Raw genomic sequence first — 20,108 nt, forward strand, 5'->3', positions numbered from 1 at the left:
TTTGAGCTTAAGATATTTTGTTTATTTTTATGCTCTGCAGGAAAGAAGGCTTGTCCAAGTGTGGGAAGTGTAAACAAGCGTTCTACTGTAATGTTGACTGTCAGGTAAGGAGAACAACATTCAGCTTACACAATATGATAAATGTTGTTAGGATTAATTAAACCACCTAGGTTAACTATTGAAAGGTATTGAGTCCAAGCCATTTCATTGCTGATGTGGCACTGCAGTAGTTATGGTGCTTTACTCTGACTTGTTCTAGTTCCATATGTTTCTTTTGCTGTAAAAAAAGATTCAGCACAGTCTGGAGAACAATTTAGTCTTGTCAAAATGGTGGTCTATAAAAGGCATTTGTTCATCTTGAGGAATTGATGAATATTTTCAAATACGTTTTGAATGTACTGTTCAGTGAAATATACTTCATTTCCTTTGATGTGTGCAATTCCAATTTTATTTTGCCCAGACAGCTTAATCTTATGAATAAGTCTTGTTGAATACACACACAGAAAAAGTAAGCCCAAAATACCTCTTCATGATCAATTGTGGAATTTGTGGACACTAATGGAAGATAATTGGAAATGCATTTACAATAGACTATTTAAATATTTTATACAAAGAACAAGTTACCTACAGGTAGTGGACTCTTAAAGATAATGCCAATGTAAAGTCAGTTTTCTCCCACAGTCCAAATATATACAGATAATTGGCTTCTGTAAAATTGGCCCTGGTGTGTGTTTTTATGTCTGTGCCCTCCAAAGGACTGGCGTCCTGTCCAGGGTGTATCATTCCTTGCTACCTGTTGCTTGCCAGGTAAGGCTCCAGCTTCTCCTGCGACCCTCTACTGGATAAATGGCGTAGAAAATAGACAGACGTGGCAGTGCTCTTTGATGAGAAAGTCAATAATCTCAAACCTGGAAATTAAGCATTCTCTCACACTCTGTCTTAAGCATTATTTCAGAATATCCCCTAAGTGTTTGACTTGGTTCAGATCAGAGACAGCCGTGGCACATGGATAACGTCAGTGTCATGTTCATCAAACTGTTGAGCTCTGCAGATGGGCGCATTGTCGTCCTAGACCTTTCCAGCAGGAAAGAAGTGCTGCAAAATGGAGTGAAGATAATTACTGTGTACAATTAAATAGTAATTAGCATTGACCAAGCTTTCTGAGGGAATGAATGCCTCCAAACCATGCCAGGAAAATGCACCCAGCAGCGTTGTGGAACTAACAGAACTCTTAATCGTTGGAACTAAAAACCCTGAACTGTAGAGTTTTTTTAGACATGTACTGTACCCACACATGTCCCATTTGTCAAGAACATGTTAAAAGATCATTCATTTGGCTGTATCACATTTCTCCACTGCTCGATATTCCATTTCCCCCGCTCCTTGCATGACGGGACTCAGAAGTGTGCATATCCAGGAGTGATGAGCTGCTTGTGCAGTTCAGTCTGACTGCAGTATCCCACTCTGTGGAATTCTCTGTAGACCCTTTTAATTAAACTGATGCAGGTACTTTTAAATCAAACAGCAATTACTCACATGTTTCACTTTGCACTTTGAATTCATGCACAGATGTTTTGGCTACTCTTGCCCTTTTTGCTAATGATTCAATATCCTTCGCTGGGAGTTCCATGCTGATATGACCTCGGAAACCTTTTCTTGTGAAACATCAGCAAGTTGAGCTGTCTTGGTCACTGAGGTCACAGAGTCAATGGTTCTCCTCTTGATGTACTTAGATAATTATACACATTCAGATCTATTCATAATTTTTATACATAGTTTTAGACTAAGCATGATGGAATGTTATTTGCTAAATAAATATATGAGCCACACTTCTATGGAAGCCTCACTTTCAATCTGATTGGTGTGCCTCATTTACCCAGATGAGGTTTCCATTTTTTTGTTGAAGGCGATACCAATATTTCAATTGAGAAATGTCTGGATGGCATTCTCCTCAGATCAGTTAACTAATAACCAACTAAGCCAAATGGACCGAATGGCCTCCTCTTATTTGCCATCTTTCTTGTTTTTGTGATACTCTTTCAACTGGGTGGATGTTATTTAGGGTTACCAGATGAAATTGACATTATAGAGTAATGTTATTTAGACAGAAGCTGCATTCTCAAGCTGATAAAATTTGCTAGCAATACAGTGCAACTGAAACATCTTCACTAGTGATAAGACATGTATTCATAATTCAGATACCTTGGGTAGATTATAAATGCTTGTGTAGTGGTTTAAGACAAGGATTTCAGTACAGTACAATCCTACAGGACAGTTCAGTACAGTACAAAGAATATAAGAGAGATCTGATAAAGTTGTCAGTGATGTTATTTATTTAGACCCCTTAATTTTATAAAAGTTATTCCATTCATGCACTTTGTGTTATGAACCTCTACTGAAGGTCTGTAGTAGTGGTCCGTGGGTCAAAAGAAGAGTCCTAGAGCTGTAACAGGAACAAACGTAGTTCAAAGCCGAAGAGACACCGCAAAGACACGAGGGAAAATCAAACCTGAGGTCCAGTAAATAAATCCAGGTGCGTAGCTGAGTGAAACGCGAGGGAGAACATCGGTGCTTGTGTGAAATTAATTACACAAAAAACTAGACTGCAGTCTTCTGGTTTGCCATGGAATAATAGGGTTATTAAATTTCACAAAACACTGGGATTTTTTCTTATAAGTTTGATTTCTTTGTTGAATTTTGGGTGCTCTTGGAAAACTTTGACTTAATCATCGTCCTACCTATTTTGCAGATACCATGCCACCTCATCAGTCTCACTGTGTTTGATACTACACTTAACACAGTAACCAAATAAGTAATGAAATTAACCAAAACCCAATAAGTGTTCCTTTCATTTCTAATCAGATTGGATCAGGGCTATATGGTTAGTTTATCCAATTGTATAACAAACTGATAGGTTTAATGATAATAGCATATTGAGAAATAGACACAAAGTTAGCTTTACAAAGATTTTTAGCAGAACATTCTGGCCTGAATACTTTAAAAATTATGTGCTTATATTAATGCTATATATGTATTTATAAATTGAAAAAAATGATCGTACTAAAAATGAGCCTTTATATAGACTGAGTAAAGATTTAGAGTGACAATATATTGCCTTTGCTCTAGTACATTAATATATGGGTTTACTTTCATAAGGAATTTTATGGCTCTTTTATAAGGTCTTTTATATTCTATAAAGAAATATATTTCTTTCTAACTGATGAGAGCTTGTGTGCTTCAATTTGTCAGTATGCCAATACCTAAAGTAATAAATGTGGCAGCCAAGACAGCGCATGTAACCCAGACTCATGAAAGGCTTATCAGTGTCTCTGTTCTTAAATTGAGCTATAGCCAGCTTGTTCTCGCAGTTGCTATGACAATCCATAGTCCTCCATGTGATGGGTGAACTACTGTTTACTCGCCAAGATGAAGGATTTATAATTTAAAAATAATTATTCTATTTTCAGTTCTTAGAGCGATGGTGTCAATTAAGTAAGCATCCTTTACTTTTGGTCTATTAAACTGAAACTGAACATACTGAAAATCTAAAGAAACATAGTACTTAACAACTGTAACAGATTCACAAGATTATCAGGAAAATGACTGCAAATCTTTCTGTAGCCAAGTGCACTGACAATTTATTGAACAGACACAACGCGAAAATTCATTCTGCTGATTAAGATTTGTTATCAACAGGGTTGATCAACAGGAGCTTTGCTGTGAAAATAACAGGTTGGCAGCTTGTGTGGCTTTCATTTTAAGCAACACAAACAGTATTTCAGTGACATGCTTGGTTGTAGGTGCTGTCAGTGGGATTCTGTCCCATACCTCTCATAGAGCTTGAACAAGCTGTACTGGTTCGTTGGGAAAGGGCTGACTGAGCCCTAAATAACCCATAATGTCTCAGCTCATTCAAAAACATGTTCCTTGCAAAGAAGAGAATGTGATTATGCTGTGCGCTGTGTATGCCTGACTCACCAGACTTTAGCTCCATTGAACATTTTTGTGATCATGTATGGTAGTCAAGGATGAATGAGAGGAATGGTGCAGAACCCTGCAAGACAGAGTTTGCAACCTGGTGCAACATGTGCAAAGTGTTGATCAGCCCTTTTGATGAAATCATTGCATAATGCATTTACCAACTTTGTGTGATGTTCAATGAGTTATCAGTACATTGTGAATTTGTTGTAGTTATAAGCGATCTTTTCTTCTGCTCAGTATATCTGCATAAATAAGATGGTTAATATATTTCTGTTTCCCCTATTTAAAAATGCACAGGGAAGGTTTAAATAGTAAATAGTGAAGTTCTGTAGTCTGTGCTTATTGTTGTATAATTCAGACAAGCCTTGATGAATTTTAATTTTCCTCTCTGGGATTTGCTAGATAATGTGCTACTTTTTAAAAGATTAAATAGTATATTCAACATACTGTACAGAAAATGAAATATGCTATGAAATAGTGCTCCTTTGATAAAGAAGTAGTAGGTAAACTACAATTGCAGGGTTATTGAAGGGTTTATTCATGTAGTGTTGGGCCAAAAGCTCTGTGGTACTACAGACTAGAAGAATCAAATTACAGAGGAACAAGTAATAGGTTTATTCCATGCTGAAAAGCGAAGAAAGAGAACAACGTTTCAGCCATGAAGCCTTCTTCAGGTGTGAGAAAGACAGGGCAATAAGCAAAGGTAATGTAGTGGGAGAACAAAAGCTGGGAGAGAGGAGGAGCGAGGGGCGGGAGCAGGGGACAGAAAGAGAGGCTAATCAGGAGGTGTGAAGTCAGGATAGGTGAAGAGAGGTGTGAAATTAAACCTACAATGAATAGAGAGAATATAGAAGAAAAGTAGTCTGTCATTAAGTGAAGGGGGAAGGTGTGATCTTAGCTGGAGTATAATTTTTGTTTCTGTAGTCTTTCTGATGTATGAGTTCGGAAAACTGTCATTGAGAACGCAGATGGAAAGATTAGAGTGGTCATGGCCGTCGGAGGTGAAATGAGAAACAATGGGCTTGGAGAGATCTTTAATCTTCACAGCCCTAACATGTTCTCTGAAATGGTCTCAGAGTCTCTTTCCTGTTTCTCCAATGTAGATGGCTGGGCATTTACTGCAATAGATACAGTAAATAAGGTTGTAAGAGGTACAAGATGCCATCTGGGTGATCCGGAATTGTCCTCAGGGGCCTTGAATGAGTGTGGTGGTGGATGTGTACCTGCAGGTGATACAGTGAGCTCTGTTGCAAGGGAAAGTGCCTGGTGTGGATGGTTGCCGAGGGCAGTCAAGGAAGCTGTGTACAAGAAGGTTACGCAGATTAGGTGGTCGGCGATATGAGATGATGGGGCAGTCAGAAAAGAGGGCCCCAATGGAGGGATCATCCTGTAGGACGGAAAAGGTGTCGGTAATAGTCCTGGGGATGGAATAAACCTATTACTTGTTCCTTTGCAGCCTACGCATGCTGACGCAGCTACCCACCTGACCCACTCAAATTACAGAGGGTGACAATGTAATTTATTTTAATTTGATGTTATATTGAGCAGAATGTTTAATATAATTTCACCTTTGAGAATGTTTAACCTTGATAAACATGGTAAATAATTATGAACAAAAGAATGATATATGGTATAGTACTGCAACTCAGTTCTGTAAGAACATGTTACCTGTTTGGTTAATTTAAAAAACAAATTCGCTTTATCTTGTGGGCTTCATTGAGAATCTTATCATTGATGCACAACTTTTTTCATTTAAGATTGAGTTGTTTTCACAGTGACTGTACTATTAATGTGTGTTATTGCCACATCCTACTGACCTGTGAAGACTAAAATTCCACATTTATCCATGAAATAAATAATACAGAAAATGCCATTATACTGTATAGAAGAAAACATTGAGCATTACCTGGTCCATTGGCAATATTAAATAAATAGTAACGCTGATTGTAAAGCAATACCATCAATAGAAAAAACAAATTGTAGTACTTTAAAAAAACAAAACAATTGGAAAGCAGAAGGCTCAAGCAGGTACAAAATGCTTTGTGACTGGTTCTTTCGAGTGTTACGTCAGTGGAAAACCTGAAATCAAGTCTTAATTTCTGGACCGTTCTTTCCTTTGTTTTCCAGAAAGGGGACTGGCCTATGCACAAGCTGGAGTGCTCGTCCATGTGTACTTTCGGAGAGAACTGGAATCCATCAGAGACTGTCAGGCTTACTGCCAGGATCATTGCCAAGCAGGTGAGCAGGAGAGATAGAGGCAAGCTGGGGGAGGGTGGGCTGGAGATTGAAGAAGGCAGAGAGGAGGCTGTCAGCCCCAAGGCTGTCCTGTCATCATTACCAGACAATGCAAGTGAGGGCAAGTCGTGCCAGTCTGAGAAAATTACACTGCTCTGTGTAATTTCAGCCTTTCAAAGACGTCTTTTGAACATTGCATCTTTTTACTGGAGGCAGGATGTTCATGAAGCAGGCATAAGAGTGCTAATCAACATGAGCAACAAATTGTCATATTTTAAATGTTAATTACAAAAGAATGTGTTTGGATCAGTCTAACAAAACAGCAAAACAGAACCAAGATGTCAGCAATCCCCTGTGAAACATGATTGAGACATATTCTTTCAGTTGAGTACCATACTGTGTTTCACAGATCCCAAAAGATATTTTCATCAGATTTATTATAAATTAACTTAATCAAAATCCATGTTTTCCCAAACATTGAGTCAGAACAGTAATAGTAGATTTCATTTTTGAAGAAAGGGTTGTTTTGGTACAATCCAATAAGCATTATAAGGCACCACAGGGATTATGTAATGAAAAGAACAACAGGTTACTAGAATAGAGGTCACTTGAGGGTTGAAACATCTTACACAATTCTTTTTCAAAACCTTTTTGTCTCCCATTTCTGTTTTTTGCTTATTTTAACTTGTCAGTTGTGCCGCATTTAACTCAATTTCTTTTGAAAGTATTTCTACTGTAAGGAGATCTCAACAAGATGATCCAGTGTAGGACTTGAATACAGCTATGCCAGCCTTATTCAATTACTCAATTACAGAGCTGTTTGTAGCAAAGCCCTGGAACAGAATCTCTTGGAAAGTTTCTATGTTGAGATCTTGAATATAACTAGATTGATGATAGTCTTAATTTACATTTTTGTTTGTTTCTAGATTATAGACTCCACTTTAAAACATCTATTTTCAGATTAATGAATGAACTTTAATAAATGTCTGAGATTTGAAGGGTATCTAAAAACAGGAACATCATAATAAATTGGTAATATTTGTTCAGTTAAATAGATGATCGTGGAGTAATTTTTCTAGACTATTTTGTGTGTTATGTTGTTTGCAGTTTGTTTGGATTTATGATTATTACACTTTAAGCAGTGTGCATTAATTTATCTCTATTAACTAAGCTGTAGCAAAAATAGCAGGGTATTGCTTAATGTAGATACAAAGAGACCTGCAACACTTGCTCAGATCAGTAAGTTTGTGACTCATTAGTTACTGGGAAATTAAAAAAAGTATGAAAGGCTGGACATTGCATGGACATAAGGGGTTACACATGAATTTGTGATCAGAACCACTTTACCTTTATATTCTTTCTCTGTTTCAGAGCTTCTTACAGTTTTTTTAGATTAGTTTCTCTAAGAAAGTACATTTTGTCAAAATAATTTGCATACTTTAATATCATTATGCTGAATTTTCATAATGTTTCCTTTCCTGAGTATGCATATTACCTAAAGTAATATTGCTCAATAAATGCTGCCATGGCATTTATTCTTTTGCTCTCTTAAGTGGTTGCACACAGAACTTGAACTTATTCCATGCATCATGGTGAGAGATGAGTTTTCCACAGAGAGTCTTGTAAATCCTTGTACGTATGTGGGTGGGAGTGGTGGTTGGGGGATAGAAATGTTTTACATTTTATATAAATCTATGACATTTCATGAAAGGCTTATGTTTTCACTCGTGCAGTTAAAAGCAAGCCCTTGTCAATATGGAACAGTCTGAAAAACAAATCAATGTCAGTAATATTTTAGCAATGCAGCTAAACCAAGAACAAACATCATTAAAAATTGTTGTGATTGTGACGTTCAGATCAGTTTCATCTCAAGACATGAGACGTTGCTTTGGAGTTAGACTACTGTAACTAGGGAAGCAACCAGGCATTACAAGCGCAACAGGAGCTCCTCATCCATGATAAACAACTTTCATCCACAATGGTGACGGGCAGTTAAATTGTAACAGTTCTGTTGCAGTTGGGGTTGAAATGGGAGAAAATGACAAACTAAACGGAGAAACACTGTTTAAACCCAAAAAGATGGACATAATCTTCTCATATCTGAAAAAATCTATATCTCTGGATGTAAAACCAAATTCTGCATTTGGTAATGTTGTTGCCTGCCCTCCCTCTGCATTTAGAGTAATGATGTTCACTTATTAGCTGCTGGTAACGTTGGAACCAATAATTCTAGCATAATTTTTACAATACCTGGGATGGATGCCTTTATTATTGATGAGAAGGGACATAGTTTTCTAGATAATGTGTTTGTCACAGGTACATTCAGTTTTACAGAGCTGCAGCTTATCTCATCATTTAGCAGTTTGTTAGTCTCTGAACAGTAGGGTAAGTAAATTCAAAACTGAGAAATCAGAGAAGTCCAATACCCTTCCTTTTTCTCTTTTTTTTAAGACTTTTAAATTCAGACTTTCTCAAGAGTCATTGACAGTGTAGCAACCTGAGTGAGAGCTTTTTGCCAACACAAAAATGGGTGCCAGGTATATGTCCGTTAGGTGGCATTAAAATCTTCTCTTCAGTCAGCAAATGTGATGAATGAGCTGCTATTTTAAAATTGTTTTAAGGTACATTATGAAAATGATGTTCATTGTTATAACCTTTAGGCTTTTTTATATGTTTATGACCTTATTCCAAAACAACACTAGATGTAAAAAAACTGTTGCCTAGTTTAAAACCTTGCTTGCCCTATAAACTTTCCTGCTGAGGTTTGTTTCTTAAGAAAACTAATTTACTATCTTTGATTTGTGGTACTGAAATAATTAGCATGTGTTGAAACACCTGGAAAACTGCATTATGAAGCCGAGGGAGTATTGCCAGTTCTCTTGTTTCATCATCTGTGAACCTCTGTCTGATAAAGATGAGGCAGTTGTGACAAACTGTGTCTAACCACAGTTCCGTTTTGTTATGTAGACGACAGCGCATGTGGAGGCTGACTTGACATATCGAAACTCAATTTGAATTCAATCCCAGCCAGAAATGAACCTGAGGTGAAAAACTAAAGCCCTGTGGAGAAGATGTTTCAAATTAACAGCTGCAAACGCGTTAATGAGAGCTACATAGCCAGGAAAAAATAAGAAAGTTGATTGCAAGGATTTGTTTGATCCTTTACAGTTTAGGTTTTATAGATCATTGATTTGAGGAGAAATCAATCCAGAGTGAGTTAACAATAGGACTAAAATTACTGTAATCATCCGTCATGTAAATTACATGTTCTCCTTCTAAAGGTGTCAAGTTAAAGAGTGTTAAAGAGTTAGCTGCATTCAGGATACGGTTTGATTTCCTTTTATGTGTCAAAGTCATCTCTTGTGTTTTCTAGTTAGGTTGGAGTAACCAGGTTGCATTTCTTGAGATACAGTGCCCTACAACGTTTGGGACAATGAAGTCTAAACTATAATTTCACTCTGACCTATAATAATAATAATATTAACAATTATTAAAACATTACTAGAAATATAATTTTATACCACAACTATTTAATTTTTGACAAAATCAATTACTTTCTGCAGTTCTACCTTTACCAAAATATGGAAAGTTAAAATTATGGAGAAAGACTACCAACACATCAGTAAAGTGTTGTGGGAGTCATGTGGCCTGCTTACGTAGAAGAAAATGCTTCCTTTCTTGTTGTGCAGCACTTTACCATTGCCACTATGACAATGACTCAACACATGCGGCCAGTGCAACCAAAGAGTTAAAAAATGAAAAATCATATTGAGCATTCAGTTTACTCAGGAAAAATTTTAAGTTGAAATTTGGAATTTTTGGGCACCCATAAATGTGCAAAAACTCAAATTGTTGAAGGCAATTTATTTGAAGTGATTGTGTCCCAATCCTCATGATGACTTAATATAACTGTGTTGAACACAACGTATGTTTTTGTTCTCATGTAATCAAATGTGCATAAAATTGGCCAGAAACTGATTAGCACATGATTCAAATATATATATATACATAAAATAAGAGGATATCAAATCAATATCTAAATCCTTAATCATGACACTAGCAAATGCTTTCTTTGTTTCTTGACCCACATTCTTCTCAAGGAAAAACAAATTGCTTGACCATAAAGTTAAAGTAAGAGTTTTGAATTTGCTGTCTCTACATGTTTGGGCACTGTATAATTAATCAATTTAGATTTTTTTTGCAATCTTTACCTCATTAATACACTAGCTTTTAACTACATTTAAAGAACTTATAACTTTGTAAGAAAACTAGCTGGATAATAGATAGATATCCACACTGCTACGCCTGAGAAGAGCTGGAACCATGCAGTGTCCAGTGAAGCATTTCATGCCGTATGAAGTGCAAGGAACACACTGGGTGTTATCAGTAGATACAGGCGGACAGAGACAAGATGTGTATTTATTTTGACTGGGAATGCATGCAAAGGCCCAGGTTTGTTTTGCTTTTTCCCCAAGTGTTGCTGAATGCAGGTAGAAACCAACAGCCACTGAATATGAATAGAGGTGAAGAAACTGGCTTTTCAAAAAAAGAACTTAACATAAAGAATATTTAAAATGTTTTGAGTGCCATATTCCAAATGCACACATAGAGTAGATGAGACACTCAAACCAGTAATGTTGGAACCGTAGAGCTCAATCTGCACTGCAACAAAGAACAGTGTTGTTGGTTGAGCTACTTGGTACTGCAAAACCTGTAAGAAAGAGGGTATTAAATACATTTTTTTATCTTAATCACATTATGTATTCTCCAAGGAGATGTCCTGTTTTGAATGTGTCACTTCAGGGTGAAACAGTAAGGTTTTTGTTTGTTTTTGACAGAAAATACAGACAGAAAAAACCACATCGGAGAAGTTGTTATCCGTTAAGGAGTTCGAATCACGTAAGTATGACATTAGAGTTACAGTACTTGATTGGACAGAAAACAAAGCAAACAAGTTCGAAGAATATGATTTTTGCCCCAAGAACTGTAGATGAGAAACTTTGGCATAATGGATTACAAACACTGAATTACAGTAAGTAATGTAATTAACTAATTACTATATGCTGGTAAGATCACCACTCTCTTTTATATATTCTTGTAAGGAATTTTAAAATGAAATAATTAAATGAATGTGAAAAAACTCATGCTTAATCATATGACTAGCTTCAACTTACAAGCTTGAAATCAATCGCCTATTGTAAGGTGACACTAACAGAAATTCTGACATCCACATTCCCCGTGCAAAAGAAGAGTAAGAGATTGCTTGAATATAGTAGGCTAGGAACAGCTGTCAAGACAGCTGTTGAGTTGAACATATTGGCCTTTTGCATGGTGTGTTCTGAACAACATTTTATCAGGTGTTGTGGAGTGAAATGGTAAGAAAAGCATTGCACTTAAACAGTAGGAAATATGGAACTCATATTAATCAGTTGGCTTGGTTTCAGAACCAAACCGTGACCTTTTCAGGTCAAAATTTTAGATAGATAAAATTGAACTTTTTTATGTGCACAAAAGAGATGGCACAGTGGTGAAATTGTTAGCATTGCTGCCTCTCAGCACTGGATCTTTGGGTTCAATTCCTGGTGTGGTTCTGCGTGTTCTCCCAGTTTTCATTCTTTTCTCTTGTTCCCTCGCAGTCTAAAGACATACTGGTAGGTCAATTGGCTTCTGTTAAAATTGGCCCTGGTTTGAGTATGTGTGTTTTTCTCTGTCTGCCCTGCGATGGACTGGCATCCCATCCAGGGTGTATCCTGCCGTGCACCTTGCTGAGATAACTCTGGCTTGTATAAACATTTTACCAGTTTTGGAGACATAAAATTAACTAAAAGAATTTTGCCTTTCATAGCCTTACACCATACAGAATAATGTTACATGAACTGTAAAACATAATAAATTATTTTGACTACAAGAAATATTATATATTGTCAAACAGCACTATAGCATTGCAGTTTTATGTACAGTTTAGCAGTATAAATGTTAAAGGTATCTGTAGGTTAAATATATAAAATAGAAAACTAAGAATTATAGCAGTACAGAGCACTTTATTTTAGACTGATGTAGAATATAGTAGTTCAATTAATAGGTAATGATGCTTTGCCTGTAGAAGAAAGGTGAAGCGGAATATACATCACATAATTCACAAGCTTAATTATTAAGATCTATCCCTTTAATAGCCCCTTATTCTTCTTAAAGGTCACGTCAACCTGAAATAACCAAAGCTGAGTCTTCACTGTACATGACTCAGTGCATTAGAGGGATAATAGTTATTATGTTAGGCACAAATATACAAGCATACAAGAAATTTAGCTGTGTGTTTACAAGACATGTAATAAGGTTAGGAGGTAATATTATTTATGTGGCACAATCATAGGTGTTCAACAGGGTTTTTAAGTGGTGAGATTCTACGCTTAAATGCATTAAATGTCAGTGATAAAAAGCTAAAGATGCATTTAATCTATAAAGCATAAAAGGTTATGCGTTAATCATTTAGAAACTCTTGTCACACTTATGGTTCATGGGTCTTTAATTGTGTCCTGACAGTCTGTACTATAGTGTAGCCTACTGTTATATTTACAGAAAAGGTTTAAATATTTTTGTGTTAATTGCACACAGGCATAAACCCTTGATCTTCTTTGTTAATACAACCTTATTGAGATGCTAAACTAATGACTTGAATATACCACATTGTTGCATAGCTTCATAGCAAGGGTGGAAAGACAGTCCAGATGGAGAAGCAGCCTAACCAAGTTACCATTTGTTGTTTGGGTGAAAATGTTTATTTTTTAGTCTTTTAAAGCAAATAATATTTCTTTTGTAATGCTATTACATTAATTAAGCATAATTACTTTTCTCATGAAAGAGCCTGTGCTTCACGTTATAAGCCACTATTCTGATGTCAGTGTCTTTATATAAGGTTTTGTCTGCATCATAGATGGAATGATAGAAATTTAATTTTGTCACGGAACATAAACTGATGTGGAGGTTCTTCATCATTCCAATGTTCCATTTGTTTGCCCAGGTTGTTAACGTGTGGAAAGTTAATGTCTACTACTTGTTAACAGGCTAATACACTTCTTTTCATATGCAAGATTGCAGGAATTGTCAGGTTGTACATGATTCTGCTTTATGGCTTCACACAGGTGAGAATTAAATGTAAATAGCAGCTCCACAACACACACTTTCAGAGCTGTGTATATTTCGAAGCATTAGAACTTTCACAGGACCTTACAGGAATGCCTTGGATCAATTGAATGAGTGATACGTCTCTCTATGACATCACTGTGAATTTGCTGGCTCCTGTCAATTTACAGAAATCACTTTTCACCTGGCTGACTAATCCTAGCCCTACACTGGTGGTGCTACACATGCAGCAGCCCGGAAAATTCCAGTCACAGTTGACTGAATCCCTGAATTTTTAAGGCCCTGTACGATTTACTGAAGAATTCAAAACAACACTTCTCAATATGCAATTTCAAGATGTCAAACCTCCAGTCAAACTGCCATGAAAAAGAACAAAGTTAGCAACACATCAATAATCAGTGCTTAAAGGTAAAGTGTAACTCTGCAATACACCAATGGGACCGCTGTGCTGTTTTGCTAATGAGAAATAAATGACAAAGCCCAAAACGCAGAAGGTTTTGATCTGACAGAATATTAGACTGTTAATGTCTCTTGCCTTAAGAATGAGTTACATCAGCAGCTTAAAACGTGACAGCCAACAGCATCTAGTAATATTCTTGGTAAAAATGACACACTTTTGTTTTTCAACCCCAAACGTTTGTGCCTTTGACATTAGATTGACTACTGAATGTTGCATCATGTTTGTTATTTTGGTGGTGTTTATTGTATGTCTTCTAATTTAGGTGGCATCTTTATTTCTTTGATTTCAGTAATTGTCAGTAGTTAAGAGAACTCCGGTAGGAATTTATGTTGAAAAGATCAAATAAATAACAGACTTCTTATCATGTACAGGCCCACAGATTATCTATTCACTCTCTGGAAATGATGCCAAGTCCACACTTGGATGGCTCTAAAAGCAGTTTTCTCTCCACTTCCCCATAGGGCAACACAAATGAAGCTCTTCAAAGCCGATTCGCTAATCGCACCTTTTTGTGATGTGTACTCTTGGCAGGAGTGAGTAGTGTTCTTTCTGGGTTTCTCGCCATGCCACCTGGTGCTTTTAAGTTGTTACTTTGGTTTTTGAAAATGATCCATTTGGCATCACAGGAACTCTTTATATTTTAAATGGAGAAGAAAAGGGAAAAAGGCTTTAGAAATGTATTTGTATTCAGCACTTTCCTTATCTGTAAGATGGCTGGGCACGTGCTGTTTTGTCATTGGCAAAGGTGGTAGCCTCTGGCTAGGCTACACTTTTTTGTGTAAAAGATGTACACAATAAAAGGTTATTTTCAGTTGCTATACCAGCTAACTTTGTTTTTCCCTTGATATACAGTAGATTCCAGAAGCGCTAATGTGTTTTTTTTTTAATATAACGTATTTTTTGACTGAAAAGGCCTCTCACCAGAGACTTTCTCTGCCTTCAGTGCAAAAGCATGAAAATTGATCTGATGCATTTTAAAAGTGCAGGTTAGTAAATGTAAGAACGTTTAGTAGTGGCAAATTTGTTTTTTTGTTTCAAATGGTAAATTATCAAGTATATCAAAGGCCATGAGCAATAATGAATAAGGGGTGGAGCAGTGGCACTGTGGCTAAGGATCTGCACTTGTGGCTGGAAGGTTGCTGGTTCAAATCCTGTGGCTGGATTGTTTCACACCCAGTTGTGAACTAAGAGCACTGGGTCAGATTTGGAATTTTATGTGGAATACTTTGTGGACAGAGAATAGGAAAAAAATTACTAAAAGAGTAAATAGTCTTCCCTGCCAGGTGGTTCAACACTTTTATTGAAATGGCTGGTCGAAATTTTAGATTCACTTAAATACTTAACAACCAAAATTAGCAAGATGGGGCCAATGACCCCCTGTTGTTCGCAGACCTTTCTGATGCTCTAACGTTCTTCTGTTTTTTCCCACTACTGTGTAACGGAGCAAATTGAGCAAATGTTTTAAAGCTTCTTACAAAACCTGTAAGGTCAGCATCATAGGAGAAGTCCATGTGCTGGACTTTGTGGGAGCAACTGGTAACTGGTTCTGCCTAAACTCGTAGTAGCACACCAAAGGTAACTGTGCATTTATCTGACAAGAGAAAACTTTAAGGCTTTGACAGCTTGGCTACATACAGATGCAGCCATTCAAAATGCGCGGGCGATACCACATTATTTTCCGGTACGCTGTACGCAGTCTACCACAAGCTACCGGTAAATACCGCGAGTTACTGGTAAATACCGCTAGTTACCTTAAATTCTCCTATAATACGACAAGCAAAATAATAGTATCCGGAATTTCCGCAAGGTGGAGCTAATAAAGCTCAACCTCTCATGTTTGAGCTGTCGCCATCAAAGTCTTTAACAAAGATATTACTAATAGTATTAATAATGAATGACCTTGGAAAAGCTGTAAGTCTAAACTCAAAGTATTGCCCTGGTCAACATTCTTTTTTTCATTGACCGTCTTTGTAAAAGTAACACCACAGCATTTCGCAATCACGCATTTGTTTCCAATAATGCAAAGTACAGTAATTTTTGAGAATCGATTCACCATGCCTTTCATATGCTCATAAAAGAGATTGATTTAGGAAAATAAACATATTACCGTATGCAAACTGTACTGTAAACAGTATGTATATGTATATTTAATGTCTTAACTGTGCCCGTTTAAGTATTGAATATTTATATGGAATTTTACCACTGAAGGGAAATCTTAGTGCCTGAGCATAAAAAGAATAGGAGCATACTGCAACACGTGTGAAGGCCATAAACGATATTAATTTTGGAACATAAACATACAGTATATGGCTGGTCTCTGTACTTTAAAGAAAACATACACACCAGTATTCCATTTCTCCCTAAACATTTTAAGCATCGAAGTCTTTAACTAACGTGATACCGGAGTGAACAAGCATACTTTTAGAATTTGATTAAAAGGGAATAGAATATGGAATCGCGTATCTCAAGAAATTAATAACGATATAATTATATTCATGTTGCAAAAAAACTGCAACGGACATAAAAACTGCCTTGCTTTTAACAGAGCGTTCCATAATTTCTAACTACAAAAATGATTTAAACTGCGACACTTATCATTCAACCAGAGCTCGAAATATCACAAGGATCCTCTAGAGCACAGCAAAGACTGTATTAAAAGAATCGCGTATCTCAAGAAATTAATAAGATATAATTATATTCATGTACTGCGACAGGGCTGTGTAGGGCTGTTTCACCTCTGTCTTCATGTGACTCGATTCATAAGCCATTTAGCAAAGAGGGGATGAGAAGAGTGACAAACTAGTATACAGTACAGTACTTCAGATCTTTTTTTCTGAACCGGGGAAAATCTGATCATGTTTCTCTATAACAATAATAAAAAACATTGCCACACCCGGACTGTTAAACCAACGCATTAGCACATCAAAGCCCATTGAGGAGCCGGGCGCAATAACTGTTTTGTCCCTTGATTTACTGATCTGCATTAATTACAGAAATCGAGTTCCTGCTCTTTGCAGACGAACTGGTCCTGCTGTCGCCCACAGAACAGAGGCTGGAGCAGCACTGTCAGACCTGGGCGCTGACAGTCAATCTGGACAAGACCAGAGTTATGGTTTTCCAGAAAAAAAGCCAGACCCCCATTAGTCTTCCTGAGATCGTCGGATTATGAACGAATAAAAGCATCTTATTAAAAACGCGTTTGCTTTTGTCTGGGTATTTACTTTGTAATCTGTGGTTTACATCTACTGTATTGTTTTGAGATGCCACTTTTAAAGGTGATATGTAAAATAAAGTTTTTTATTATTGTTATAGAGAAACATGATCAGATTTTCCCTGGTTCAGAAAAAAGACGATTAAAATCTGTAATCTTTCCACTTGTATGTCATCTGAAAATACAAGAAGTTTCTGCTTTGTGCTAAGACATTAACGAGTACAACCCCCCTCTCTGCGGGAGTGCTGGCTGTGATGAATTAAACCGGTTTCACAGGTATTTTCAAAGTAGGAAGTACAGTAGGACAGCACAAAAAAAAACAGACATTGTGTGGTACAGCACGGAGCTCAGTCAATTCAAACAAGTTCAGTTTAAAAAAAACTGCAACGGACATAAAAACTCCCTTGCTTTTAACAGAGCGTTTCATAGTTGCCAACTACAACATTTATTTAAACTGCGACACTTATCATTCAACTTTAAATAGACTTTATTTTATATAGCGTTTTAAACGAATAAGTAATTAGATTGCTCATAAACCTATTCGCTTTTTCTACATAAACACAGCGTGATTGCTCTCTGAAAATGCTTTTTCTTTATATTAAGGCTCAGATTTCAACTATAGATCGTATTATTATAAACTTTCTTGAAAAAATGTATTTTATGTAAACCGTGTTTGCTATTAATTCATTTAGGGCTAGAATATGTTCATTGTCTTCCAATCGAGTCGAGTTGACCTTAGAAGGTTGCCACGCCCGGACTGTTAACACCAATGCATTATCATGTTAAAGCGATTTCATTGAGGAGCCTAGCTTTCTTAAACTAGTAAGTACTGTACTTCCTACTTTGAAAATACCTGTGAAACCAGTTTGATTCGTCACAGCCAGCACTCCCGCAGAGAGGGGGGTTGTACTCAGCCCTACACAGCCCTGTCGCAGTACACGAATATAATTATATCTTATTAATTTCTTGAGATACACGATTTTTTTAATACAGTCTTTGCTGTGCTCTAGAGGATCCTTGTGATATTTCGAGCTCTGGTTGAATGATAAGTGTCGCAGTTTAAATCATTTTCGTAGTTAGAAATTATGGAACGCTCTGTTAAAAGCAAGGCAGTTTTTATGTCCGTTGCAGTTTTTTTGCAACATGAATATAATTATATCGTTATTAATTTCTTGAGATACGCGATTCCATATTATATTCCCTTTTAATCAAATTCTAAAAGTATGCTTGTTGACTCCGGTATCACGTTAGTTAAAGACTTCGATGCTTAAAATGTTTAGGGAGAAATGGAATACTGGTGTGTATGTTTTCTTTAAAGTACCGAGACCAGCCATATACTGTATGTTTAAGTTCCAAAATTTATATCGTTTATGGCCTTCACACGCGTTGCAGTATGCTCCTATTCTTTTTATGCTCAGGCACTAAGATTTCCCTTCAGTGGTAAAATTCCATATAAATATTAAATACTACAACGGGCACAGTAAAGACGTTTACTGTAAATCTTTCTACGACAGACCAATGGACCACGAGTGCCCCTGCTGTTTTGCAGCAAAGCCTAATAAAGACTATCCATGACTGTCATGTGGAGTAAATTAAACTTAAATGTGCAGCTATTCTAGAAATAGACATTCTTTAGAGGACGTTGACACATCAGTGAAAACATTACAGCAATATGAGCCAAATGGCCTTCTCTCCTTCTTAATCTTTCACAAGAACAAAAAAAAAACATTTATAAATGAGAAACTGTCTATCTCACTCATTTTGTTTCCTTAGTTCTGATTGATCTGAGAGTCTCGTCCAGACATTTTCTGAAAGGATCCAGGGTCTTAGCTTCAGGAACATAGCAGTTTTCCAGACTGCAGTAACCCCTTGTATAAAATTATCAATTGGATTTACTTTTGTTGCAGTATTCTTTTTCAGTACTAAAAAGTTCAGTTATTTTATTGTATCACTGTACGACATTCTAGAACGCCCAGAAATATATTGTGATTTTAGAGCAGCAATATATCTTTGTGCCATGATGAGAAAAATTGTGCATGATATTCTTAATAGTGCATTATAGAATTTTAACATAACATTATTGCTCAAATTAAATTCTAACTTTTAACTATATATCATCATATTTTTTCCTGTTTATTACTTCCCCACATTGCTTGTAAGATGAAAATGATGCCTACATAAATACCTTTTTCTCTTACGTAGCCTCTTCAAGCTCAGTGTTTCCTGTTTTAGATCTGTAGTCTAGTTTTTTTGCCTGCATGTAGACGAGTATGGGGAGGTACATTAAATGTTATCTGCCAGATGTTTGCACAGTCCTGAATTGGTCCAAGCCAAGTCTTCCGCAGTGTTTAGTAATCCTTCTATTTTGGTATCATCTTGTAACACTCATCTCTTTAAAAGACAGATTTGAGGCTATATAAAACCAATAAGGCATAATGGGAAAGACTGGAATGATGGGAAATACTGTATATATAGGTTCAGTATTCTTGAAAAGTCAAATTTAGATACACAATGAATAGAGGCATGCCTTGAATATAGGCACTTATTATGTATATTAACATTGAACATTTTCGCCAGGTCATATACTGTAAATACTTAGTCTATCAGTAGTTCAGTCAGTTGGTTCCCCCACCACCCCCCCAAAAAAATAAAAACGAGAGAAACGTAGTCTAGGTAGGGACAGTTTTAAAATTGTCCTACAGTATAATTATTCTACTTCTTCCAATTCCTCAGTCCCACAAAGCCATTGAGTTTCCTTTAGTTCTAGCCTTTTCCCTCTTCCTGCATTATTTTAGAAAAAACTTCTCATAAATCAGCCGAGTCATGAATAACAAAACTTAGTTAGAAGGCATATGTTATAGAGAGACTTAATAAATGAATACAAAAATTTTTAGCAGTTACCAAGTACTTACTCATTTACTTTAGGAAAATACTCTGCCAACTGTGCTGAGCCCTATGTACAGTAGATGCTTTCTTTTCTGTGTTCTGCTCATTTCTCATTCTGGTGATCTCACTATTAATAAAGAGCATGCTGTACCAGCTTATAACAAAGCCAGTGATTGTACACCAACTCATCGTATA

The 20,108-nt window shown here is 36.5% G+C and overlaps 1 protein-coding gene across 1 annotated transcript in view; it reads left to right on the plus strand.

Moving 5' to 3' along the window:
• smyd2a (SET and MYND domain containing 2a) overlaps positions 1–20,108 on the plus strand; it is a 39,602-nt gene that overhangs the window by 7,771 nt on the left and 11,723 nt on the right. Inside the window, exons 2-4 of the mRNA XM_088626229.1 lie at positions 41–104; positions 6,109–6,219; positions 11,055–11,115. Of these exons, the coding sequence (XP_088482355.1) occupies positions 41–104; positions 6,109–6,219; positions 11,055–11,115 (236 nt within the window). The remainder of the gene's footprint in view (positions 1–40; positions 105–6,108; positions 6,220–11,054; positions 11,116–20,108) is intronic.

Source organism: Lepisosteus platostomus, chromosome 3, assembly GCF_059453375.1.
Source record: "Lepisosteus platostomus isolate fLepPlt1 chromosome 3, fLepPlt1.hap1, whole genome shotgun sequence".
In the NCBI taxonomy this organism is placed as follows: Eukaryota; Metazoa; Chordata; class Actinopteri; order Semionotiformes; family Lepisosteidae; genus Lepisosteus; species Lepisosteus platostomus.